The 27,817-nt window shown below is 34.4% G+C and overlaps 1 protein-coding gene across 1 annotated transcript in view; it reads left to right on the top strand.

Moving 5' to 3' along the window:
- Positions 1–10,565: 10,565 nt before the first annotated feature.
- Positions 10,566–27,817, top strand: part of LOC119074599 (insulin-like growth factor 2 mRNA-binding protein 1) — a 73,115-nt gene continuing 55,863 nt past the window's right edge. The window contains exons 1-2 of the mRNA XM_037180846.1: positions 10,566–10,605; positions 14,056–14,101. Coding sequence (XP_037036741.1) covers positions 10,581–10,605; positions 14,056–14,101 — 71 coding nt within the window. The 5' untranslated portion in view covers positions 10,566–10,580. The remainder of the gene's footprint in view (positions 10,606–14,055; positions 14,102–27,817) is intronic.

Genomic DNA, 27,817 nt, shown 5'->3' with positions numbered 1-27,817 from the left:
AGATTGAGGATCCCACTGCTGTACATATTTTGCAATATTTTGCAATATTTTGCAAATATTGTTGCTATAACACGTAAGTAAAATAGCTATTATGTATAACAGTCCCATTGAAGTAGTATTGTAAATGGATGAACGCACTTGTGTGGACGTGTGTAAAAATGAGGATACATAGAAATTAGGTCTAGCTTGCGTTTTGACTGAAATTTTGCCCAGATCGCACAGATCTTGGTTTCTACTAGGATTTCCAATGTACAAGTCTTCTGCACAAATAGTCCAAATTGTTAGGGAAATAGCTATATGGTTCACATTTACTCTTGAACCCACATTAAAATCCTTTGCATACCAAGTTTCGAGAAAATCTTAAGACCGTTCAAAAGAGTCAGTTTTCATCAACCGTTTTATTATTTGGCTGAACATGAAAATGACTGAAAAGAAAAATCTGAAAAAACTTAAACAACAGAAAAATGTAAAATGAAAAATTGGAGCTACAAAAAAAAATATTTTCGTTTCTTCTTAAATATTTGAATGAATAAAAAAAATATAAACACAAAACAGAACCGTCTAAAATGAAATAGGCCCACCTACAAAGTGCACAATGCAAGGTATCGTTCACAAATATTTTCCTATGTGCTTATGCAACTGTAAAAAATATAATTAATGATAATGACATTGTAAATGGAGAGCAAATACTGCGTCCAATATCTAGACGAAAATGCCGCGCTCGCTGTAAAGGTTTTTTTTTCTTCTTCAAGAAATTCTTTCGAACAATACCTCGTCATGTATAAAATGTTGTGTTTTGGTGTTTTTTTTTTATGCTATGGTTTAGGTACATCTAATTGCTAAGTATATAGTGCACTCTCCAGTTTTACGTTGGTAGTTGGAACCATTGATAAAATTGTTTGAATGAAACAATAATTCGTTCGTAAATAAATATTCGACTTCTTCATTATGAATGTTGAATGAATACCAGGCCTTTTTACATGACCAGCACACACACCTTCAGTAAAACGACATTTTCTGTAAATAATGTTTTAAATTTTGGGAGGCTATGGGGTGGGCTGATTTCTTGTTTATTTTCTTTTCTCATTTCTGTTACCAAATGAAGGTGCAGAGTTAAATGTCTTATGAATAAAACAGTTGATGAATAACAAATCCGGTATTGCATTCCCAAATTAATATGCTCTTACTCTTACAAACAAATCATTGTTCATTAACCCCTGCAATCCGTGTACAATGATCCTTCTGGGATGCTATCGAATGTTGTTTAAAAAGTGAGATGGTTTCTTCGCAAAGGTGGAAATATAGTACTTTACATAACTAGGGATAAAAAGATGAAAAATAGAGTTTTCGTGTGCATTTTTTTGATCCGAGGCGAGGCCGAGGTCAATAACCACACGACAACGAGACTTTTCATTTAGATCCCGAGTTATGTAATAGATTTTACTTCCTGAGAAAGTACGGGTTTCGACGCATGTAGGGTGCATGGTCAAAAAAAAACCCTGGACAAAGTAACTGCGGTCAAAATAACAACGACAAAGTAACTCCGGATTTGCATGTTGTATCCTTGTTTTTTTTTAGAATTTGAGTAACGAGTTACTGACCAGAAACCACAAGTGAACAAACGCATAATACAAAATACTCTCTATCTGTAGGATCCCGTTAGTCCTCAAGAAACTCTTTGATACTGTTCAACTATGACGTGTTGAGAAATGACAGAAGTATTATACGTTTGTTCACTTGTGGTCTGGGCTGTAATTCGTTACTCAAATTCTAAAAAAAGCAAGGACATATCATGTGACAATGTATTCTGTCAGTCAAATAAAAACAACCTTTTCCCAACTAAATTCAAACAAGTCATAGTTAAACAATGCACCATTTTGTCTATACCTATTACAGTATGTCAGGAAGGGTTTTTCTCGTCTATTTTTATCTAAGAAGCAAAGACAATCATTTAATCGTTGAATGAATGGGAAAAAAATGTAAATTTTTATAGGATGACAATAACCTTTAAGCCTCTCACATTATACATTTGCATTTCACATCCATCTTGATGCCTTCCCAAAATGACACGTAACAACGATTGTCACTTTCTTTTCAAATCAATTTCCGGTTTAATTTGCTACAAAAATGACAATAAAAAATTGAATTTTTTTTTGGTAATTCTATGGAATAGCATAAGATGAAAACCTGTATGGCCTGACCCCTGATGAGGTCAAGCGAGTATTTGGTCGTGTATACACGCATTTCCTGGTCACCCCAATCATCTTGAATCGTTGATCAAATATTATAAAATATGAAATGGTGCACAGAGTGGACATGGCACAGATATTTTTAGACTTATCGTTCATGGACTTAGCATACAGAGGAATGTTCTGGTGTTGAAAATTTTTTCGGCTCTGACGTTAAGGATATTCTCAAAGAAGTAAAACGGTCAAAATAAACCAGTTATGTGAATTGGAATTATTATTTTTAAGTTAATTTACAATGTATATATGGTGCTGTATGGTCTGCGAACCGAGCATATATAACACGGTTACAATACTGTGTACTATCAACAATGATTTCTTTTTTGCAACAAACAATGGGACATGTCCTGTTTGGGAATATTATATGCGAAAATAATGTTTGTGCAGATGATTCAACATTTATATCTCGTTTCAAACGGCAGAAAAATTATAAAAGCAAAAGCTACAAATCAAAATAAACCATGGAAAATCCGTTATTGATTGCGGTTATTTATCGTCTTGACTTTTGATTTATTCTCCGTTTTTTTTTTCTTCTTCCTCTTTTTCGTGAGGATCCTTTACTAGGACATTCTTATACTCAATTATTCATAGCTGTTTTATACTATGAGAAATAACACTTCGTTTCAATTTTAATCTTTTTTTATGAATGGCATGGCATTGTTCGTTCCATCTGACGGTAAAAGGCGCTAGAAACGAGATAAATAAACAGGATATGATTTAGAGCCATACGACTATTATCATCGATTTTCGACAGCGACGACAAAAATGGAATGACTTCTTGCTGATGAGGTTTTACCGGGGAAGATGTACGTTAGAAACTGTGACAATTGTTAGCTTTGGCCATGTACACAGCTTAAACTTCGAATTTAACTTCGGGCGACTTTTTCCAATTAGGCCCTCGATTCGTATCACTGATTAATATTGTGTAACTTCCACACTCCACAGTGTAAGTGAATCACACAGTTCCGCCACATCACACGGACAATTGGGACGTTTGCCTAGGGCGCAGCGATTTGGAGGTGCAAAATTAAAATAAAGATTGTGGAAACTAACTACAACTAACGAAAAATTTATTTACAAAATTTCGCTCACCTCGCTCGCTAGTGAAAGTATATAAACTTTGATTTCTTCGATTTCCAAACGAAATTTTTCTACTGAGGGCTTTCTCTCAATTTTTTCTTTGATTTCCTACTGAAGCCTTTCTGTTAATTTTTCTTTGATTTCCAATCGAAATTTTCCTACTGAGGCCTTTCTGTTGATTTTTCTCCGATTTCCAATCGAAATTTTTCCACTGAGGCCTTTCTGTTAATTTTTCTTCGACTTCCAAACAAAATTTTCCTACAGAGGGCCCTTCTCAATCAAAATTTTTCTACTGAGGCATTTTTGCAAAACAAACAGAAAGGCATCAGTGGAAAAATTTCGATCGGAAAACAAAGAAGAAATTGAGAGAAAGGCTTCAGTAAGAAAATTTTGATTGGAAATTGAAGAAAGAATTAACGGAAAGGCCTAAGTACAAATTTTTGTAAAGGAAATTAAAGGTTTTGTCTATGTTCGCTATAATAAGCTTAATTTTTTTTGAACAATAAATGGTTGGAATTCAAAAAAAGCCTCGTCGGGACTTCGCCCGACTAAGGCAAAAGGTCCTTCGGGAATCGGCCGAACGCCCAGTCCAGGCCTGTCTCTGTCGGTTCAATATTGAAATACAAAGAGATAAATACTGTGAATGTTGTGCAACTAGTCGAAGTTATTAATGGTGAGAGAGTTTTATAGCAATCAGGCAAAAGTTCAAAATGGTCAATGAAGTAATAGATTTGAAATTTACACGAGCGATATGCTTTCCTATGAAACATTTATAACGAAAGTAACAGATTTTGCGCACATTCATATGATTTGTATTTTCATAATCAAACAGTCAGCGCGAAGGCTAAAAAATAGTATTCATCAATATGAACCGGACTGGCTTTAATTGTGTTTCCCAATATTTTGGGTGAATTGTTAAATATTGTGTAAAAGTAGTGGAAGTAGTTCAAATTCCATGACTCGTACTTAGTTGTAAGTCTCGGTCTTCAAATAACAGTCGAAGCATTTACATGCACTATTTAGTACGATACACATTCGTGCAAGTGCGTTAAGAGATTTATGTAAAATAGAGAAAGTATCTGAGTTTTGTCCAATGTTCAGGAAGTATTTTATTGTATTTTCAATAGTTTCAAGTGCACTGAGGGTGAAAGAGTGATGATCACTGATCATACATTCTTTTTCAAGTGCGACCCGAGTCGAAGCCGAGTTGTCACTTAGTAGCATAAATAACAATTTGTAATTTTAAAATAGACAGACCACTGTAATGAGATGAAATTGAAGTGGAACGAGTAACGAGTAGAACGATGACAAATTAAAAAATCCTCTCCAAAAATCCTAATTCAGATTTTTTACTGTCAGATAAATTTTAATCTTTCCCATGTCCATATCCAACCTCATCAAATAAATATTTATATTTACTTATAATCCAAGCGAACATGTTAGTAGCTAAACATACACGTAACTATAAAATTGCTCTGTACACATTCTATCATTTAACTAGCTTAGACCAAAAAGTTTCATTATATTGTGTTACGACCCCTCTTGTATTGTATTATAGAAACGTACCCTAATCCATTGAAATACAATTTTTTTTTTGAATAGAAATGTAGTCCCGTTTGCGAACACATTTTATTTGGAATAGAAAACACACATTTCATCGTTTTTTTTCATGACACATTCTCTGGTAGGACCTCTCATTTTTATAAGTACATTCGATCCATTAATTTGGGTTTCCTCTTCGGTCGGTGATGGGACTTTTTCCATATTTCTAATTTCACTTGATTATTATTTATTTACTGTCTCTCAGCCGAAAAATTTTAATTAATTTTTTTTTAGACAATTTTACCTTTTGCTGAAATTCATTAATCAAATATTCATTACGGATATCTTGACATCATTTTACTGAACACCAATTTTCGTTTATTTGAAACGTTAAGTAAGGGATGATACTTGAAGGTTGTTTGCAGAAAACATTAAATCATTCTAGTTATAATATGAAAGTAACTTTTTTTCGCCTTTGTTGTGTACGTCCATTATCTACGATATAAAATTAAAATTATTCGTATAATTCATGTTCTAAGCAGCTTTTATGCGCCAAACGAGGATAACAAGTAATAATTCGATTATTTTTGTACAGGGCAAATTCCCGAAGGGATAAGCGAATTTTAATAGTCCCATTAATAACCGTTTCGCTGAAATGTTTGACCGAAGCTTAGAAATGACTGAAAAATAGCACCGTACCGAATCTCGCGCCGAGGGAGATTCCTACTCTCGGAGGGAAACTCGCGTGCATTTTTTTTTAAATCTATAATTGTGGGAATGGATGCGAATTGAATTACGTGGAAGAGTGCTCGAATGTTGGAAAAAAGGGGGGAATTCAATTCAAATGATTTCTGAGGCAGAAGAACCTTAAGTTCGAAATTGGTTCGGACTGGACTTTATATTGCAAAAGAACGAAGAATTGTGCGATACGGAAGTTACTTCCAGGCGAGGATCCACCTATGAGCGGTCGTCGCGATCGTCTGGATCAAAAGGTTATTTTTTTATTTTTGAACTTTCAAAACGCAATTTAAAAAAAATATTTTTACATTTCAACATCCCATTTAGAATGCTTCCACAGAAAATAAACGCGTGGAAGCTATCAGAAAAATCGTAAATTTTCCATTGACATTCTAAATCGAGTTCTCACACATTTCCAGCTTCTCGGAAAACACCCAAAATCGAGTTCGAACTTATTCAAAAAATGCGATCACACTTCCACACAAGTCTTTAGTTTATCTGTAAACACTCTGAATCGCGTTAGTACGAGGGGGTGCGCGATTTATATAATAATCCCAAAAACGCGTTGCACTCGAGTAACGCTTGAAGAATGTTTTCCTCTCGAGTTCGCATCTATTGGCAAATTTCCATCTTTCTGAAAAACATCGTAAATCGGAATCACAACTGAAAAATGTGTATGACGCAAAATTTCTATCGTAGAGTTACAATCTCGCTTCGCTCGGCTTGGGAATACCTTTTTCTTTACTATATAGGAAGCCAGTAGAGGCGACAAAATTTGTATATTGTCAATACTTCATTCTTTGCGCTCCGGTGAAATAACTCTGGTAATGTCCATTAAATGTCGTTGCAGTGAAGGTGGTTCTTCAAAAATAGTGCGCTGACATCAGTAATTCATCATATTCGAGCTCGCGCCTAGACGCGAACCTCCGGTAGACCTTTGGCATACTTGAGATAAATTGAAATGAGACTAGAGCTTAGAATTGTAGTAGCTCGTTCAGTAGCAAGATATTTGATTTGAAACGTTAATGTGGAATTTGTTCGATGATCTGATATGTTATGATAAGTCTTTAATAAATCTTTAAAAATCCGCCATCATTGTGAAATTTGCAAAGACAAAAAAAATCATGACCATCCTCTACACACTCGCACATCAGTAATTTCAGCAAGATATAGGTACCCATTTCCTACGACGACGACTTTTTCTTATGTATTCATTTAAATATCAAACTTCTATCAAATCATTTGCGTCTGTATACCAAAAAAAAATGTGCGAAAAAGTTAGTTATAGCCATTCCGCTTGTCTTATTTAATTAATCACTTTTTTTTACTCTCGAATGTGTTAATGGCATGTATATATTCTGTATACTCGAAAAACAGATCCATTCAAATGCCGAACGTATACTACACACGGATTTAATACTTTGATATTCTTCGGAGGTTTGGTGAATGATTACATAGTTCCACATCGGCGTCGATTGTGTGCGATTCATACATTTTTAAATGAAAAAATGTGTGTCTTTCGGCTAGTGTACATGTGAAGACCAAAAAAAAAGTGTGCGCAAACGGTATGCGCAACCAGCAATGGGGTTATACACTTAATATCCGAATAGTCATTGAGATCCAAAAAATTTTTGTTCGGAACGCTTGTATGTACGTTGAGTATCTGATGTGCGTTAAATACTTAAGAAGTGGATATTGATGGTTTCGGTACTCCTCCTACTTGAACAGAAAAAAATCAGAACAATTTTACTGCAAAAATGGTCGTCTACTTTATGGTTGTTCGATAAAATTTATAAATTCTCAAGTGATTCTTGTTGGTAACTTTTTCCTCTTCTACATTCCTCATCTCCTGGAAAATAAGCTAAGACCGCCTAGAAGTCCTTGATCGATCATTTGGTCTCGCATAAATTACAATTAGTTTAATTGCTTCCTAATTTGAAGAAAATACTTCGAGCTTGCTATCGCGTCATCAGCTAAATGCATGGAGAATATTTCGCATATTCCTGTGGACCCGCGTTAATCAACATACTTCTATCGAATACTCGCACAATCTGCTAGTAAAAAAGTTCTGTTAAATATCTCTTGCCGACTACTCACTTTACGATTGAATGCCCTTTTGACGTTGTTCGGATCAGGGATTTCCAACACAATTATATCTCTACTCCAGGCTCAAGACCTAACTTTTTGGAATATGAAGTACGGGAAATTTCCCTAAAAATTGAGGAGCTTTTTAAAGAAATTTTTTAAAAATAATTTTCTACCAAATAATAAAGTCCCTTGATTCTGGCCGAACCTTATTTAATGTAAGCTTTCTTCCTCTGAATTTTTCTCGAACTGCTCCATAAATTCACAAAAATCAGTAGTCACATTCTAGTAGAGCGAACTATCACAAATTCAAGCTTTCTGTTCAATAAAAGCATGTAGAATATCCAGAGAACATTCAACAACCCATTCCAGGATCACTCCGTAGTGTAACACTAAATTTATCCATTGTTTAAGATCGGTCTAAAACTTTTAATCGTTCTTCAGTAGTATAATGTGGGTGTGGTGTAAAGATTTTTTTTTGCACACATACGCATGATCGTATTACCATGTCACGTGACCAGCGAATTCGCCAATCGTGCGAATTATAATGTGTCGCAGTATTTTCAAGATGGCGTTTAGTTTCGTTCAATGGATTGAGGTTAATTTAATTGAATTTTCTTTTGTCTTACTGTTGCGAACTGATGGTATTATTGATGTTCCTACCTGTCACCTACATGACTCGAACAATATTAAGCATTTTTCATCGAAATGTTTTTTTGATAGAAAGATAGCCTCAGTCTGGGAAGACATTGTGTCTGTTGTCACATACAGCATTTAATTCTTAAGTTAATTCTTAAGTTTGTTATATCATGGAAGTAAGCGCCTTAATTCAACTCCAGGATTGGGAGATTATATTTTGTTAGTCTTACATTGAGCCTTTGTCTTTTATATTTGGCTAGCAAAGAAGAACTCTGCACTGAAGCCTCTGCATAGTGCTTTTTTAATAACAAATAAGTTCAATTCAGAGCCTTAGGGTCTGCTAGTCTACATTCTACATCTCTGATCAGCACTCTGTCAGCTATTCTGTTTGTTTAAAATAGTAAAATGTGGCAAAACGAGGTAAAATCGAACGGCTGAAGTGCGAACTAAAATTCCCGATTAAGAAATGGCTTAATTTGAAGTTTATCTCAAAATGGATTGGTACTTGGTACCGACTAATAAAGAGTTAATAGTTTAAAAAAAAATAACTTTTCGATAGAAGCTTTCGATTTTCTATTACACGTCTGTGTCTGCATCTAAAAAAACGAAAATTGAAAAAATCAAGTTCGTTCTTACAAGTTGTTCAAAAGTACATTGTTCCACTGTTTCCTAAGATTTTTCTGTCCCACCCATTCATTGACCAACGCGCAACACCGTTCAACCTCTATTATTTCATAGTTTTACCATTTTAAAAACAAAATGGCGCATGACGAAAATATTAGTACGATTGAATATTGCATGCAAATGCAATTTCCGTGAGTAAGAAACCACTTTTTTGTCAGCCATTTCACAAAATTAATTCATTCAACCTCAACCCTGGTTTTAAATCATTTTCTTCGCTTCCAAGAGAAGTCGCCACTAGATTTTTGATTTTTATTTAAGATTTCTTCGAGAAATCGCTGTTCTTACTCTTTTTTTAACATACAGAAGACGCTGATGGAGGTCTTGCTGAAATGCTTATAGTCCCACAAAAATAATTGGTAGTCCTATTAATACTTTCATCTTTTATTGAACTTCGATTGACAAATTTTGTCCTAACTCAAACAAGGAGAATTAAGATTATAAAATAAAAAGCTCGATATAAACGAAAAATGTAATATTTCGAAAGAAATTTAGAGCTTTCTTAGCGCGTCTGGTGTGTATATAGATTTACTAATTTTCTGATGGCTAGATGATAAAAAGCAGATTTGGGGTTGTTGTTATAACATGGTCTGGAGTGTCTGCGATCGTAAAAAACAAATGACAAGCGCAGATTTGTTTAAAAAAAAGTTAATCCAAATTTTTGAGCTTTCACATCTTAAGTTACGTTATTCGAAAGAAACCGCGAAAATTTCGGCAACCACGAAATTCCTAATACTCCATTATTAGCAAGATGCAACATCATAAATCAATAAAAAAAAATTGTCAAAATATCGGAAAATTGCGGAAAAAAGCTCGTACAAGTTGGTGACAAAGAAAATATTTCAGATTCAAAAATAATTTCCAAATTTTCCTTTTGAAAATCGAAAATTTCGTCAATTCAATTCGAATGGGGAAAATTAACTTCAATTCAATATATAAATTGATAACCAAACACCGCCATTGATTTATACACCATTTCATTGTTCAATACATAACCACGTGCATAGGTCTCCACATATACAACGCCGACTATCGAGAGACACCCATACAGCATCAATATTTCCGTATGTGACGATTATATATTTTGCAACAATCTAATGAACAAACTATAATTTGCACAGAAAACCGACACTCAATGAAAAGTAAAAAATAAAAAAGTTCTTATAGTGTGGGGCAAAACCGGCAGTGGGCATTAATTGATGTGATTGAATGCGAAAACCAGTCGACAAAAATTTGTGAAAAACACACTACGTGCGACGGGGGCATTACTTGAGAAAAAGTATAACATTTTTGGGAATTGTTTTCCTTTCGTTCATTTTAAATGATTTCGGAACTTGTCAAGTAACATTATTGTCATTGTTTTACCAACTTCCGCATAAAACGTCGAGCTTTTTTTTGAACAATATATATTTGGTTACCGAAAAAAGAGATTTATCACATTTTTGTTTTTGTTGTGACGTTGGTTATATTAGTTATACCCACTAAACTTCATTTATATATAAAAGAAGAAAATCGGCGCACGATTTTTCCCCAAGTGTGTTAACAATAAGAAATTATAAGTTTGAGCAAATGGATATGATCGATAGCGCAACAGGTAAATGTAATGAAATTGAAGGATGAAAGAAAGACGAAAAACATTTTTTTCCAAATAAATTTTATTTCGATCGAATATATTGTCAAGATATCATCAATTCGATGATGTTCTAGAACAAATAATATTATGTACATAACGGTGTCAATGAACTTTTCTGGGTTATAACATAGACGTATAACATAAGACGTATATGTGGTTTACACCATGTAAAAAAAAACCTAATTGAAACATTGTGTCAATGTTGTGTCTTGAATTTTATCGACATTTTCATTCGTCGAAACATCTGAGCGAATCGAGACAATTCAAATGATACCGGAAAATAAATGTTGCTGAAATCCATGTTCAGTGGTAAATCGAAAATGAAAATTTTGTGAACACTTTATGGGACTGTCGTCGGTACATTTTCTGTCTTGTTATTATAGCAAAGTCACGCGTTATTATGGCAGACATTTTTTTTTCCTCCGAATACTTCGAACACAATTTCAATATAATACTAAAAAACGCGTTCAAGGTCACCACCGAAAATTAGCAATTTTCGTAAATCAGGCTGGATGGAAACCACTGTCGCTATTGCACAGCAAATGCATGTCGACTGTTGACAATTGCACCGCATAGTGTTTCTGATTGCATTCATTGCATTGGGAGTGAAACACGTGCAAAGTGCAAATGCAACACAGAGTAAAATGGCATATTCGTGTGTTCAGAATATAATTTTTATTTCTTTAGAATTGGTTAGATTGGGGGTTATCATACACAGTGTCATGCGTGTGCATGTATGGGTTATGCACGGTGAATGTGAACAACTGAACAGTTTTGGTGTGAGTGTCCACCGAAATTTTTTCAATGAACATGTATATGTTCTTACTCTAGCCATCGCACTCTGTCCGTTGCACTAGTGTGTGTTACAAAGGAACACTATTCGTGGGAAAGAGTTAGAACGTTTTTCATTCAGGGGAAATGGTATTTTCACACACAATCAAACAATAGAGTGAACGAAATGAATTCGAAATGAATGACTTCACGTTATATACCGAATTCGAGGTGAATTGGGTTTGTTGGCTGAAAATTGGATGTGTGTAAGTTGGTGGTATTAGCGCGTATGTATGATACTGTATTATACGGTATGTTACACGTTGGGTGATAAATTTCAACAGTTTAACATATTGAAAAGTCATCGAAGTTGAGGTACAGCCCTAAAATCATGCTCCTCTCAAAAAAATTCTGAGAGTCGCATATTGAGTCGTTTGTAACAAATTCTTAGAGCAAAAAAAAACTGAAGTCCCAAAAACTTTACTTGCTGCCGTCTAAAGACCACCCATATTATGCAGTAAAGATTCGTCGGTAATTAACACTTTCAAACAAACGAACGAAACGTTTCACAAAACAATTTTTATTATTCACGACCAAAAGATAGACTAACAATTTTTTTTTCGTTCTTTAATTTGGAGCATTTATACCGGCGAACAGTTTGAAACATTGCTACAATATTTTTTTTATCAAGCAAGGCGGCGTCATCACATTAAATGGTCATGAAATTTACCTAAATAAATTGGTTTCTCTATAGAACTATGTCTATAGCAAAGTTAAACGCAAAATATGCGCTGTTTAAGGTTGAAGCTATCAACAGGTCGAACGATTTTCAGCGATTTTTTTTTTCGAATTATGTATGCATAATAGAATGCGCCTGGAATTAACTCTTGAGAAACCATTTCTTCCAAAATTCTACTTCCTGTTTGACTCAGCTTTTGTTTTTTTTTTCTTCCTTTTGTTGGTCAGTTTCAGTTTCTTACTACAAAGCGTTTTCTATTGTGATTTGCAGTTTAGTTAAGAACGTTTACTGCAGTCCACCAAAATTTGTTGGATAATAATGTTGGATGCACAATCATAAGATCTTCCTTTTTAAAATCTTTTTCATACGTGAGGTGTGATCAACCTTATTTTCTCCCCTCAATACGATTGATTCAATGGGCCATTTCACGACTCTCTCCATTTATTCATTCACTCTCAAATTCATCTATCTTCCCGCATAATTCACTTATTTACCCGCATAACTCATATAATTCACTTATCCAACCCACACACCCACACTGAGAGATAACTTTGTTCATATTTTCGAAAATGGAATAGCGAATTGATGTTTTCCTTCCTTTTTCGCAAAGAATTAAAATCCATAATAATGCCAAAAATCCAACAAAAATTCCATGCTTCAGAATTTTTGTTCCAACGGATCTGCTGGTGCAATGAGTGGATAGTACTCGCCGATTTTGACATGGTCGATCCGTAACGACCCACATTGTCCGTAGAACATGAAAAATCGAAAAAAAAGCTACTCCGCCATACAAGTTGGTGCGAAAATCCCTCCAACGATTTGGGTCAATGTCTATTTTATTCAAACGTACATTGTGAATGTTATGCCTTGTTTAATCCCACAAAAACCTCAAAGGATATGACGCTAGTCTATTAAAAATTAAACTTCCAAAAAACATTTGATATCTGTTTTGGTGACGCATTCTGCGCTCCAGTAATATTCTCCACCCCATCCGAAGAGTTGCTCCTTATTATCAACATTCATTGTAAGTCACCACTCGACGTGGAGAAAATTGTTTAACGAGGGGGAACAACTTAAAAATTGCGTTTCGAAGGTGTTACAGCGAGTGCGACAAACCGAGACAATACAATTTGTAATTTTTTCCTGAAGTAAACACAATATGTCTGCCATGTTTACCAAAAACATCGCATGTCTTCTCGCATTAGCTTTTAAGAGCTTTCGAAAGCTTCTGTGAGCTTTGAGATTCTTTTAGATTCCATTCAAAAAGTGAAACATTCCACTTCAAAAGAAGCTCGAAGCTCAAAAAAAAAATTGAAAGCTTTTAAAAGCTAATGCGAAAAGACATGCGATGTTTTTGCTTAATACGGCAGATGTTTCCCAACAAAGGCTTCCGAGGTTTCAGTGGATGGAGAAAATGACTATCTTCTCGCTTGCCAACGTGAAAAATGGTGATCAGGCATACATGAAAAACGTTGTATTCGTAATAGAAGTGATGCTCTTGTTGGAATATGCTATTTTCTCCCCTCGGTTTTTTTTTGAATTACACTCCTAAAAATTTCACATAATTCTTTGCATATTCTCAAAAATGATCTATCGTTTAGTTGGAAGAAGCTCAAAAACTTCCAATATATAGTCGATTTCGACGGTTTAAAATCACCCTTTGTCTCATCCAATTGTCGAATAATGTTTTGGAATTGCTGATCTCTGCGTCTCGGAACCTCAAAATTGTAGAGAATTAGAAAGAAGAAAATTGTGATGGACCATTGATCCGCTATAAACATAAATACTTTCTCGAGTCTTCAGTATTGGGTCTTTTAATTTGCCATGCAAAAAGACATTATTGTTGTGAACTAACATTAAATTTCACCCCCAATTTGACTTCAATTCTATTTATGTTTCAGGTTTTTTCCAAAACCAAACATTTGGTGAACCGCCAATAATTCGAAGGTAAGTTTCTTTGTTGTCTTTTTTTTTCGTTACACCATTTGTGCATAAATGCAATTTTTCGCCAAAATTGTTTTTGAATTTTAACGATCAATTTAGCTGCATTTTTTTGGTTGATCAATTTCAAAGTCAAGGTTAGATATACATCTATAACGTTAGTACGATGCAATTATTTTTGTTGTTTGTGTTACACACCCTTACTTTGTTCAGTTTTAATTTTGAAATTTTGTGCATTTAAAAATTTCAAATTTCGATAGTTTGATACCGATCGGTGAATAATTTTAGCGAATAATTTGAAAATATGAAAATATTTTATAAATAAAATAAAGTTTGGATAACATTCCGATAGAAATAAGTAACCCGTGTCGGTCAAAGGGTTTTTGCTCTTTCAATATTATGATTGGATTCCATATGCTTGTGCGCTGAACTTATTTACATATGAAACGTGAATAAACTCGTGGGCTTTGCGAGGGACTACAGTCGAAGAAATTTAGTTTTCGGGTTTTCCAAAGATATTAATCTTATTTAACCCACACTTTATCCCACAACAATGGAATCCACAAATTTAAATTTAGTTAACACAGCGGTCACAATGACGGCGCTGCAGTCACGATTTCAAAATGTGATATAGGGTGGATAAACTAAATTTTGGTTTTAGCTACATTTTCGCTTGGTTTTTAATTATTACATTAGGCTTCTAAATTAAGAATATCTTTATGCAATATAAAACGTTTGAGTTTGAAAAAAGAGGTTTTGTATCAGTGAACAATATAGGAAAACGTTCAGTACGTCTCAACAAACAAGAGAACGTAAAACATATTTGTACATTTAGCCACCCTACGTCCGTCATAGCTTCTATTGTCTTCAAAAATCTTCTAGTTATCAGAAGTTTGTTTATTTATGTGTCTCATCTAAAATGCTCGCCAGCAAAATTTTGATCATTAAATTCAACGGCAAAATTGATCTAAATGTTAAAATAATTGTGAATAAAAGTGAAGTTACTGTGGTTTTGTTTTCTCCTCATAAAGGAATTTGCATCAGTTCGATGTTAAGTGCGGAGCACCATTAGAAAAAAAACTTGTCGCTTAAGAATGATCAAAAAGTTGCTGGACGCAGTAGCTACAACTAATGCTTTGCAGGATATAGAATAAAAATTAGAGAAACGCCAAGAGCCGTCCATTTGAAATCTTCATCATCATCATTTCAACTAAAGGCTTTTTTTTTTAAACGAAACGGAAGTTCGCTTGTATCATTCGGAACATTCTTTTTGCAAAATTACAATTTGGCATAGTAAATAAATTCAACTCTTTGTATAAGTGAAGCTCATGATTGAGCTCAATCATGAAAACAGAATCTGGCCAGGAATAAGATAAGAATATGAATATGACGAACTTCAAAGTTCATGATTTATAAATGCCTTCTCATGCAGTTATGCTTGCTGTTACGATTTCCAAAGAATTTTAATATCAAACAGAAGTGCAATTTCCGAATCGGTTTTCTATTTATTTTATTGTATTTCCGACCTCGTTCTAGAGTAATAAAATTTTCTGTGGATCATTTGTAACTTCATGAAAATATTAAGATGGAAAACCTCAGAAACATTCACATAAAAATTATGTTTTCCTAACTAATGTTGAAATAGCCTTTTTGCATTCATTAGGAAAATAACTACTGGACAGTCGAGACGGTTTACTTGTAGTCCGAAATTATATTTTGGCTTCGTAGAACACAGATAAACACAAGAGGAATTATATGATTTGCGGTACAGTAAATAAATAGAAAGTTGGACTAAGTGTTGCTTTAAAAAAAATCTTCTGGAAGTGTATCCACACCATCCACACCACACAGCACTGAAGTATCGTCAAAGTCAAATCTACAATATTGTATTGTTTGGTGATTTGTCATATTTTGGAGTTTCTTCACACTTTGGCGATTTTTCTTGACAATTCATCATATTTAGTTGATTTGTTAAATCATCAAGAAAAGTCTCAGAAGTGTGAAGATACGCCATAAAGACAAATTTTCAATTCTCTATGATCCTTGGAGTTTCTTTACTATTGGGCGATATTTCTTGGTTTTTCTTCACAATATGACGATTTTTCTTGTTGAGTTTTCGAATCAACCATAATCAACCATAATGATGAATTGCCAAGAAGAATCGATAGAGTGTTAAGAAGAGAAAAATCGCCAGAGTGTGAAGAAACGCCAAAGTTTAAAAATACGTTTTTAAAATGTCTTTACATTATCTTTCGTAAAATGATAGTTTCCTCGGGATCTTTCGTTAAAGTATGAATTTCCCAGGATCGAACAAGATGCCTTTACTTTACCTGACGTAAAATAAGAGTTTCCTTAGGATCGAACCAGGCAGCATTTCGTAACCTTTATAAAAGGATAGATTCACTAGCATCGAACAAATACCGCCAAATACGATACCTTTCGTAAAAGGATAAATTTCCAAGGATTGAACAAAATCATTGTGGTTGATTTGTTTAATCACCACGAAGAATTGCCAAAGTGTGAAGAAACGCAACAAAGACAAATTTATCATTATTTGTTTCTGTCGGCGTTTCTTCACACCTTGCCGATTTTTTATTTTTGGCGATTCTTCACGGGAATCTTGATTCACGACGGCTACGAGCTTTAGCGAAAAAGAATGTTGTTCCGATCCAAATCTGAGAGCGAACCTCCGTTTCGTTTAAAAAAAGCCTCACTTGAAATGATGATGATGAAGATTTCAGATGGACGGCTCTTGGTGTTTCTCTAATTTTTATTCTATATCCTGCAAAGCATTAGTTGGACCTACTGCGTCCAGCAACTTTTTGATCATTCTTAAGCGACAAGTTTTTTTTCTAATGGTGCTCCGCACCTTTCATCGAGTTGATGCAAATTCCTTTATGAGGAGAAAACAAAACCACAGTAACTTCACTTTTATTCACAATTATTTTAACATTTAGATCAATTTTGCCGTTGAATTTAATGATCAAAATTTTGCTGGCGAGCATTTTAGATGAGACACATAAATAAACAAACTTCTGATAACTAGAAGATTTTTGAAGACAATAGAAGCTATGACGGACGTAGGGTGGCTAAATGTACAAATATGTTTTACGTTCTCTTGTTTGTTGAGACGTACTGAACGTTTTCCTATATTGTTCACTGATACAAAACCTCTTTTTTCAAACTCAAACGTTTTATATTGCATAAAGATATTCTTAATTTAGAATCCTAATGTAATAATTAAAAACCAAGCGAAAATGTAGCTAAAACCAAAATTTAGTTTATCCACCCTATATCACATTTTGAAATCGTGACTGCAGCGCCGTCATTGTGACCGCTGTGTTAACTAAATTTAAATTTGTGGATTCCATTGTTGTGGGATAAAGTGTGGGTTAAATAAGATTAATATCTTTGGAAAACCCGAAAACTAAATTTCTTCGACTGTAATGAAAATTTTACAGACATTCTACGATAATTCTAGATATTGTCCATTTCTCTAAAACATCATTTGTCTTAAATTTGAATTCCGAAATATACGACAAACATATCAACAGTTAATTTGTCGAATCTATTACTTCTTTCGATCAAACAATTTTAAATTGATATGAAATCTATTACTTCATTAGTAGGCCGAAAACACTTAAGCAATTTCGTGTTTTGCTGAGTTTGAAAATTCAGACATTCTAGTACATTTTCTGCTGGCCATACACAAATTCATCCGAAAATGATCTCTCTTCAGTTAATTCCTGGAATCTTCGCAAAAATTAAATTAATTGAGATCTATGATAAAACATATTTAAATTATGCAAGTCGTACATTTGCCATCAGCTAATTTACGACATTTATAGTTCTTATAACTGTCATCCTAATTTATAAAATATGATTGTCTTCTACTCACATAAAAACCACATTTCAATCGGTGGTCTCACCGTCAAATGAAAATTTCACAACGCCAAAATACGGTAATTAGTAACACCCTGACTTAAGTTTTAATCTGTCTAACATCTCATTTGGCTGGCTATTATACCTATCAACTATTATAATATCGTTAGAGGGCACCATCAATTTGTGAAACAAACAAAAAAAAACTCAACGCAACATACGTTAAACAGACCTGCCTAACATTACACACACGGGTCATAGTATGAGGAACATCTTTTGAAAAAAAGGCTTTAAAATGTACAAACTCTGGAAACACACTTTTCGTTTTATTTTTGACTTTATTGTTATTCCTCCTTTTCTTCTATTGCCGTGAACGCGAATAGTGACAGGTGCTTTTAATAAAAACTTTTTTTTTCTTAATCGAGTAATTGGACAACTGTTTTCGTTTTTCGACAATAAAATAGGATGAAAAATTCATTCCGCTTCTCTTTTCATTTTGAACAAATGATGATTCGACATAACGTTTAATTGAAAGGTTTCTTTATCTTTCAGTTTTATTTCTAATGAAACTGAACCAACTCGTACCCGCATATGTCTGTCTAAAAAGCATTGGAACAAAAGATTTCATGGAAGTAAAGCTATCGGCTTAAGACCAATAGCTTGTACGGTGAAATTATAGCCTACATTTGTGCGTACTTTATTGTATTTCCAGTGAAATCGTTTTGCAAAAATCGTAACACCGCACGCTCAAATTCGTGTTAAAGCACTTGGGCGAAAAAGTGAAACCTGTAGAACACTTCGTTCGGCCTACAATCCGCGAAATTGCCTAAAATCAATTGTTCAAAACAATACACAAATGACTATTAAATATCTATTTTACAACCCTAGGGTTGTAAAGGATTTATTGTTTTACAGTTCATGCCACATTTAGTTATGTGCGATTACTGACCTCGCTGCGAGGCAAGGTATCAGAAAAATTCACACTAAACTCTACTTACCAAGTTTTTGTCACTTTAAATTTAATAAATGGATCAACAAAGTAGCACTTGAGGCACATATGACGATTCTAAAATGTGATGTTGCTCGACAATTCTTTGTGAATTTCTTTTTACGAATCTTCTACATCGTTGCAGTTTATAACCAAAAGTTTCGAGGCTGTTTTCATTGTCTTTTGTATAGTCGAATTGTCAGTGGCTTCTTTCGATCTATATTCAACAGATTCACACGAAATCTTTTGTTTCATCTAGTCTAACATACGTTTTGCTAAATTAGGTCTCGCTATCGAGGGGACAGAGCTTCTTGGAATAAATGGATTTAATCTTATGGTATTAAAAGGGATCAATCTGGGCACGTCAATTTAGTCCAAGATCACTAGCTCATTACCACAAGTTGTGTATTTCAGCATTTGAAGTACTAGATTCATGTTTCCAACAACTACTATTAAAAAACATAGCTAACGCCGACCCGTACGAAACACCTATTCGTATCAAAAGCCTTTAATGTGATACTCTTCATTTCTCTTACTTCATTTTCTTCTCTGCTGAAAAACTATTCTTCCTTTTAAATCACTTACATTATCCACTCTTTGCCTTGTTATCATATACAATTAAATTGCCGGAGGCAATATAGACAGCCCCGTGTACGAAGTCAAATTTCATAAATTCCTATTTAAACAGCTATATACCGCTATATTTAACTATATTTCACTATAAATAAACATTTCACAGAGGAATATGCTATTATATAGCTCTATATGCCTGTATATAGCTCAATATAGCTGTATATAGGTATATATAGATGTCCATATATGGAATCCCTGAAACCCCTCACACTTAACACATTATTTTCATGTTAACAGAAACTCTCTAAGCATCATTTTTCCCACTTTATATCACTTTTAATAAAATCCAATATGGCCGCCGGCAGCCATTTTGTTAGGAAACCGAAAATAGTACCGACGCTTTACATTTGTTAATACCTTTCAAACAAAAAAAAAATCATGAAATTCGGTCAAAATTTACTCGAGATATTGACAAAATACTCCACGTTCACTGTACGGCCGAGTAGCCAGATAAGAGCTCACTCCAAGAGACCTAGCTCACGCTCCGGAGAACATAATTTCATAAAAAGATTTTTTTCCTGATTGGTACGGTCAATACCTATCTAATAAAGCTAAAACGAACGAAATATGTTCAAATGTGGCCGACCTACAAGCAAAAACTGCTTGCCGCCCTGTGCCTGTTCCACACCAAGGGGTCTAACTCACGAGTCGGTCATCCGATTTCCATAAACTTTTTTTTTTGTCGATCGGTATTGTAAATACCTTTTATTTGACGTATCACTTACAAGTTTAACGTTTAAATGTCCGGAGATATCTTCGAAAAACCGTAAAGCACTTATTGGGCCACAGCTCGGGAGGGGTCGATCCAAAATCACTCATCTTCGAACTTAGCCTGTCTTTTGACATTACCAAACGGGAAAAAAGAGAATTTTCAAAATCGGATGCGTTTTACTCAAGTTATCGTGCAGACAGACAGACGGACAGACGGACAGACGGACATTTTTTTTTTCGCGGATTTGGCATCTCTAGACAACCACAATAGGTTTCCCCTTACTCAGGGAGTCCAATTCGACGTGTTACAAACGTATGCGTAAACCTATAAGACCCCAGTACTTCGTACGGGTCTAAAAACAACAAAGTCTGGTTGCTCGGATATTAGAAGATATAAACGGACTCGACTAAATTGTGTATCGATTCATTGTTATTGTAGTCATCGTTGTCACAGATGAATTAAATGATTGAGATTGCAATCTAATCTCGTTTGCAGTTTACTTTCGATTCACTGAATGAACACTCACTGAAGGCAATATTCTTACAAATTTCAAACACATTGAATGTACTGTGATGAGTTTTACAATTTGGAAACAGTAAACTTGCTTGACATTACTGCTTCTTATATGTTAACAATAGAAACTTTGGATGTCTACGATAGATCGTGACAACAAGCCCCTTCACGACCTATCGATATCGAGACATCGAAACCTGACTAATATACAGCTTTTCGTGAAACTAACCTTTCATAGACAGCAACGTTAGTACAATTATTTAGTCTGTTACTCGTTTGATCTCACTTGTTTCACCAAATTGATGTAAAATTTCTTATACCAATATTTGTCATCGATGTCGACAACAGATGATCCAATGGTCCTTAAGATGGTTCAACAATTATTATCAACAACAATTATATTCTCCTAATTTCCATGACCCCTTGGCTCATAAGAAATGCAGAATCGCTTATCAATAACAACGATCAAACCGACAGCTAATTAGTTCACGTAATGGTTGCAATTTTTCAAAGTTGAAATCATTTGAATTGATAATTCTGTCTTTTCTCAACTGTTTTTTTTTATTATACATTTTTCGTTTGCTGATGGTTAATTATGCTGCACGTAATTCAAATATAAATATTTTCAGTTTCGTTCGTATTATAAAACTTCACATAAAAATCTGCAATATGTTTCCAAAATATTTTAAAATGTTTAGTTCAAATGAAATCGTTTATATGAAGCAGCTTGAACGTACAAAACCCAAGGCTTAGGTACACATTTTTATAACCGGCAGATGTACAAAAAAAAATTCGGGGTTCTTAATTCAGTCATACCTTCTATCGTTAGTCAAAAGTATATATTGAAATTGGTATTTATATGAAATTGGGTATAATATTCAAAATCCTACAAAAAAAAAAAGTTTTGCACAAAAAGAGCTCTACCTTTTGAAAGAGAGAAAAAAATGACGATGAACGTAGACAAACCGAAATCTTATTAATAGCCGAGGAAAGGAAAATAGGATAATAGTTGATTGATTACTTTCGACATTTATACCGAATTGAATGACCGAAAAACTCCTAACAGCCACGATAAAAATTCGGTGCAAAAAATCTCACTAATCCATGCAATGCATCACATTTTTAGAAATCATTTTAAAAACACGGCATGTAGGTCTGCATCAGCAGATCGATAAAAAAAGGAACGCTTATAAAGTAATCTTGTCTCATCGCATCCGAATAGCACGTGCCTTTTTGTGTATATATACCATACCATAAAAAATTGCATCTGCTCGCTGTTCTGATATTTTATTATATGGGGGTTGGCTTGTGCATCGTACACACAACGTCAATTACTAACAAATGCCCGAAATAAATGCAGTTTTAAATAAAAAAAACGAAGAAAAAAGAAATCAAAATACATGCGAGAACAGCAACAAATTTTGTAAAATACACCGACACTTTATCATTTCTGATCACCCGTTGTAGTCGAGGAAGTTTCTGTCTTGGGTTCGAAGACATGTTAAATGAGATGTTGCAAATTTTACAAATTTCATTATCATGACTGCCAGAAATCAAGATGGTGCTTCAAGTTCTAATGAAGTTGAAGTACTAGATTTGTTCTATCAGGATTGTGACTCTTCTTATGGTGACATTCCTATATTTCTAGACATCCCTTTCCGTCAGCTATTCTCAGTCTCATCAATGCTAGCTACATTTACAGCATACAACTCCAGGAGCTCATTCAGAAACTCTTCGTTAAGTTTCACTGGTGAGGATTTTGACACTTCTTTCATATAAAATATGTCAAAATCTTCACTTTGGGTAACGAATTTTTAGTTCCTGAACGAGTTCCAGGTGTTGGTTTGAAAATTCCTGTCCATCTCCTTCCAACAACATTTTTTCCACGCTATAATCTCGACTATTTAAAGTTCGATTAATTGGTTGTTTGATTGGTTGTAAGCCTTGCCGTTATCAACGTTTTTATGAACTAACCTTCAGAATGCAAAGTCTTATTCTTGTCGTTAGTGACACTATTGTGGTCAACAAAACCAAAATTGTTGAAAAACTCATCAACATTCATCAGTTTGTTCAGTCGAGATCTATATACTTCAAAAGGACAAAAGACGATGTAGAGAAAACAATATTTACATTTCTGATTAATGTTATTTTAACGTAGCCCTAGGCCATGTAATCCTCAAAATCCGAAGGAAAAAATGAAGAGTTTATTGTGCGTGTTTCGTCTTCTTTTCTTTTTTTTTTGTTGTATTTGCTTCCTTTACAAGACGCTTACGAGGTGTACGAGTATAATATATAAAATGTACGAAATGTATTGAAATTTTTGGTGGTTTTCTTCGTAAAAGTGTGGTTGTTGTTGTTGGTTATTTGGTTCCTTTTGCAATTCACGTTTTTATTGAAATTTTATTTGCCAATATTTAAGTTGCATTGCAGCTGACGGTTACATTTTAACTTCTAATGTGAATAACATTTTTATATCTTTCGTCGTTCTTTTTTTTTGCCTTATTGTCTGTGTGTAGTTTGTGTTTTAATTAACAAACCATTTTTATGATTCTTTTTTTATTTGTTTGGGTAGCCTGTTTTTTTTTCGGTTAAGTTCATTGACCTACATACTGCTAGTAAATTTTTTCGTATTTTTTTCCAAGAAATAGTTATTAACGAGTCGACGACGGTACGGTTGTCATCAAGTTATTCAAGTGCTCCGTAATTTGGTTACGAAAGGAGTACTTTTCGTGTGTCACTGTAGTATCGAAAAGTGATGCCTTTCGATACTAATGTATAGCTTGAGTACGAGTGAAACCACGTTAAAGTGTGAATTTGTGTACTACATACATATAAACATTTTTGTTCGAGCCGAAGGCGAGTCAGCACAAACCCACGTTACGATGTACAAATATTTCTGAATATCTCTTGTGATCCACAAAATACTAGATACGTCATGCTACCAACACTCAAACAACAACAAAACAAAGAAGAAATAGAGAGAAATAGAGAGCTAACTCTGAACACGCAAGAAACAAACAAGCAAAAAGAGATACGTAGATAGATTTAACTCCGCCTTCTTACTTCTTATCCACGGAGAATCTTTTCACATTAACCCTATCGCTCCGACTGGGACACTTCCAGGCGGTATCATCAATGAAAAGTCTTATCGCTGATATTCAGCGCTAATTTTGTCAAAAATTTCATCGTTGATTTTCATTGTTGACTTTCGTCGCTGATTTTGCTGCTAATTGTTGTCACTGGTGTCTATGACTTATTTTCTCACTCGCGTAATCGTACGTACGCGTATGGACAAATGACAAATATGTTAGAAATAAAATATATTAGAACTTTTTCACAGCGAATGTACAAAAAATTCCTCAATTTGCTGTTGACTCGACTGTGGACTAAAGAGATTAACACGTATTAATTTCCTTACTCTCATAATTTGCAACTATCACTGTTTGAGGAATTTCCCTTCATTTCGAAGTACCCATCAACCTGGGTTTGGTAAGCAAACCTGGTGGCTGGCACGGGATTTGAACCCGGGCCACTTTGGTAACAGTCCACAATGCTACCTACTCTACCACCAGGGCTTACACAAACTGTATCAAATGTTTCATCATAACACTACACGTGGAAAGAGATATCCATTGAAAACGAAAAATAGAAAGAGAAAGTAACTTTGCCGATTATTTCGTAATGTTCTCACATGATTTTGTAAGTTTGAATCGCCTATATAACTTCTCCGTCTAAACAATTTGAATTGTATTCCGCAGTTTCAGTTTCATCGATAAATCGCTGAATTGATCAAGCATTTCAGCGTTGAAATCGTTACAATGAAGAATGATTTGGGAAGAAAATTTTAGGGAAAAAATTGTCTTAGTGGCAGATGTTGAAAAAATCACTATTAAGAAAGTACAAAAATTTCGAGATAAATGAACAAAAAAATCCCTCAATTTTTCTGTGGACTAAGGAGATTAATACGTGTTAATCTCATTACCATCATACTTTGCAACAATCTCTGTTTGAGGAATTTCCCTTCAATTTGAAGTACCCATCAACCTGGGTTTGGTAAGCAACCTGGTGGCTGGCACGGGATTTGAACCCGGGCCACTTCGGTAACAGTCCACAATGCTACCTACTCTACCACCAAGGCTTACACAAACTGTGTCAAATGTTTCATCATAACACGTGCAAAAAGACATCCATTGAAAACGAAAAATTGAGAGAGAAAGAGAAAGAAATTTTGACTTAAAACCACCACTATGTTCTATTTCAACATTCGTGTGAGGTGTAAATTGTTTTGGTGATGATGTCAGTGTTGTAGTAAGTAGTGTTGATAAAATCAGCGACTTTCGAGTGGCTGCGTGGTTCAGGTACAAGCGCGATTTCTTTTTGTGCGTGTGGTACCGAGTTCAACCCCAGGTTGTGGCATCATTTTTTTTTTTACTTTATTGTTTATAGGTTTTCGATAATAAAATTTGTATGTTCTTTGATACAAAATTTTTATTCGTAAGCGACCAGAATCGTATAAACAAGAGTATGCAAACTTTCAGGCGCTTGATATATAGAACTATTATTGCTAGTTTCATAATGGTTTCATCGAACTTTAATAAACTCAGCGCCTAGTTTCTGTAATGATTCGATTTATATTTTCTCATTGCATCAATAATTGATTGTAATCGACCAATGGTACAAAACTTTATTTTACCTGGAAGCCAGACTAACTCCAGGGGTGGCGTTATCTAATATGCAGAACAATCACCAAAACAAACAAACAAACAGAGCACAATTACTCTTCCCTTTCCCATGGATCGCGTGAAGCGAAAGTGGAGATAAAATGTTGTTTCGACCTCCGGAACCAGTGGCGGTCAGAGGCTTCCAGGTAAAATAAAGTTTTGTACCATTGGTCGATTACAATATTTATCAATGAAAAAATTCTTGACGACATGACAATAGTAACCGATGAAATGTTCACTGCTAAATTTACGACAAAAATTACTGATGAACTTAGGCGATTAAAATTTCATTGATGATTAGTTTAATACCTTCTTATAGGGTTAAGTCACTTGCGGGCAAAATATGGTTTTCGGTCGTTGGACTGTTTGGACGTACTAGAACACCCATATACTACCGTAATGCGTATAAAAACCTGAGAGGTGGATTTGCGAGAGAATTTCATACATTTTCTCTCACAGATTCGCCTTCCTAAGGTTTTTATGCGTTGTCTGGTAGTAAGACCGATGGTTTCCCATATCTTTTGGCGTGTAGTTTCGAAAGCTTTCGCGTGTAACGGATTTTACTTGCAGCATTCTGTGAAAATGAAATTTTCGCAAGAGACATACCGTTGACACTGGCGGTAATTCTCATTTTCGCAGGTCTTCGCAAGTAAAATACCTTTAATTTAATACTTTATTTTAATACCTTGTTAGGAGATTGTTTTTTTGCCACGAGGAATTATAACGCATGCCTTCGGCTCGGTCTACAAACCTCTCACTCGGCAAAATAAAAATTTCCAAACAAGGACGTAATGTACTATTGTTTGGTGCTAGTTCGGTGTGCGTATTTGTAAAGTACTGCCAACATAACATATATGCTACAAAAAAACAAAAGTATATGAAGCGTCAACTTAAAATTTTAATTGAAATTCGCAATCTCCCTAATAACCAAATAACTCATCTCGACGCATCATCATACGAAAAGGTTAAATATTGTCGAGATTAAATGCTAAAGTAAGAGGATATTGATGAAAAATCATTTTGACCAGTGATAGAACACTGCTCCATTACCACACACCTACTGAATCACGTTATTATGTTGTGTTCTTTGCATGCAACATACTATCATAGTTCGAAAATATGCTGAAAGATAAATCTTATGCATTATGTCGTAATGACTCATCAAGTCTGGGAATTCTGTTCGTTTCTTTTACATATCCACTGAGTTCATTTACTCAAAACCGTCATATAGACGTGTAGACGATATCACCTTACTTCGTATGATATCAGAATTTTGGTGAAACATTTCAAGAAAATTTAAACAATTGACAAAATACGAAAAAACAGCAAGTCTAAATTCCAGGTATTTTAGTATACGAAACTAAATCATTAGCAATGTTCTGCTAGAGACCAAAACAATAACAAAAATGATAACATCGGAATGTCCACCATCAGAAGCGACATTATCCATTTTCTGTTTTCATATCAAAAGTCACATTTTTCTCAGAACGCAGAAAAAAAAACAAGTGTGCAGCAGTATGTACTCAACGCCTCTCTATTCAAAATGGTAAAATGAAGATGCACGTGTTTATACAAAGCGTTTGTAATAAAAAACTAACATTAAATTGTAAGCGAAATTGCAATAATGCAATTTTATTGTGCAGTTCATACATTACTTGCGCATACAGTCGACGGGTCTGTTTAAATTTGTTTTTTATTCGGATGTTTTTATATGTCTACGTATAATTGTTATGTGATTTTTCAGACATGAAATGTAAGTCAGAGTCGGAAACTTAAATGACTTTAATTCGTACTTAAATGGAGCAATAAAACAGCAACAATGTCTGTGCTCAAAAAAACAAATTGGGCCACACTGAAGCGTTTTTCGGGCAGTTTTGAGCGGAGGTTTTTCGTGAAATTTAAAATTGAAACCTACGAAATCAAGCTATGTTAGCGCAGGTATTTAAACTACACCGCAACATTGCATCTTTAAATTATTCAATTTAAACTGATGATCTCTACACTACCTCCCAATAAAATACGTGATCATTTCACAGCTAAAATATGTTCGAATATGGCTTAATATAGCTCAATATAGCTGAATATAGTTATATAGATGGCCACAAATGGGATTCCTTAAACGCTCTGAACACATAACCTATCGCTTCCCTCTTTACAACAACTTTCTAAGTATCATTTTTACTAAAATCCAAGATGTCGTCTAGCGGCCATATTGTTGAACAATTGAAAACACTACCGCCGTATTACGGTCAAATAAAAATGAAATCATGAAA

This window comes from Bradysia coprophila, unplaced genomic scaffold, assembly GCF_014529535.1.
Source record: "Bradysia coprophila strain Holo2 unplaced genomic scaffold, BU_Bcop_v1 contig_151, whole genome shotgun sequence".
NCBI classification, from domain to species: Eukaryota; Metazoa; Arthropoda; class Insecta; order Diptera; family Sciaridae; genus Bradysia; species Bradysia coprophila.
The sequence above is the reverse complement of the archived record's forward strand: the minus strand, read 5'-3'. Positions and strand labels throughout refer to the sequence as shown.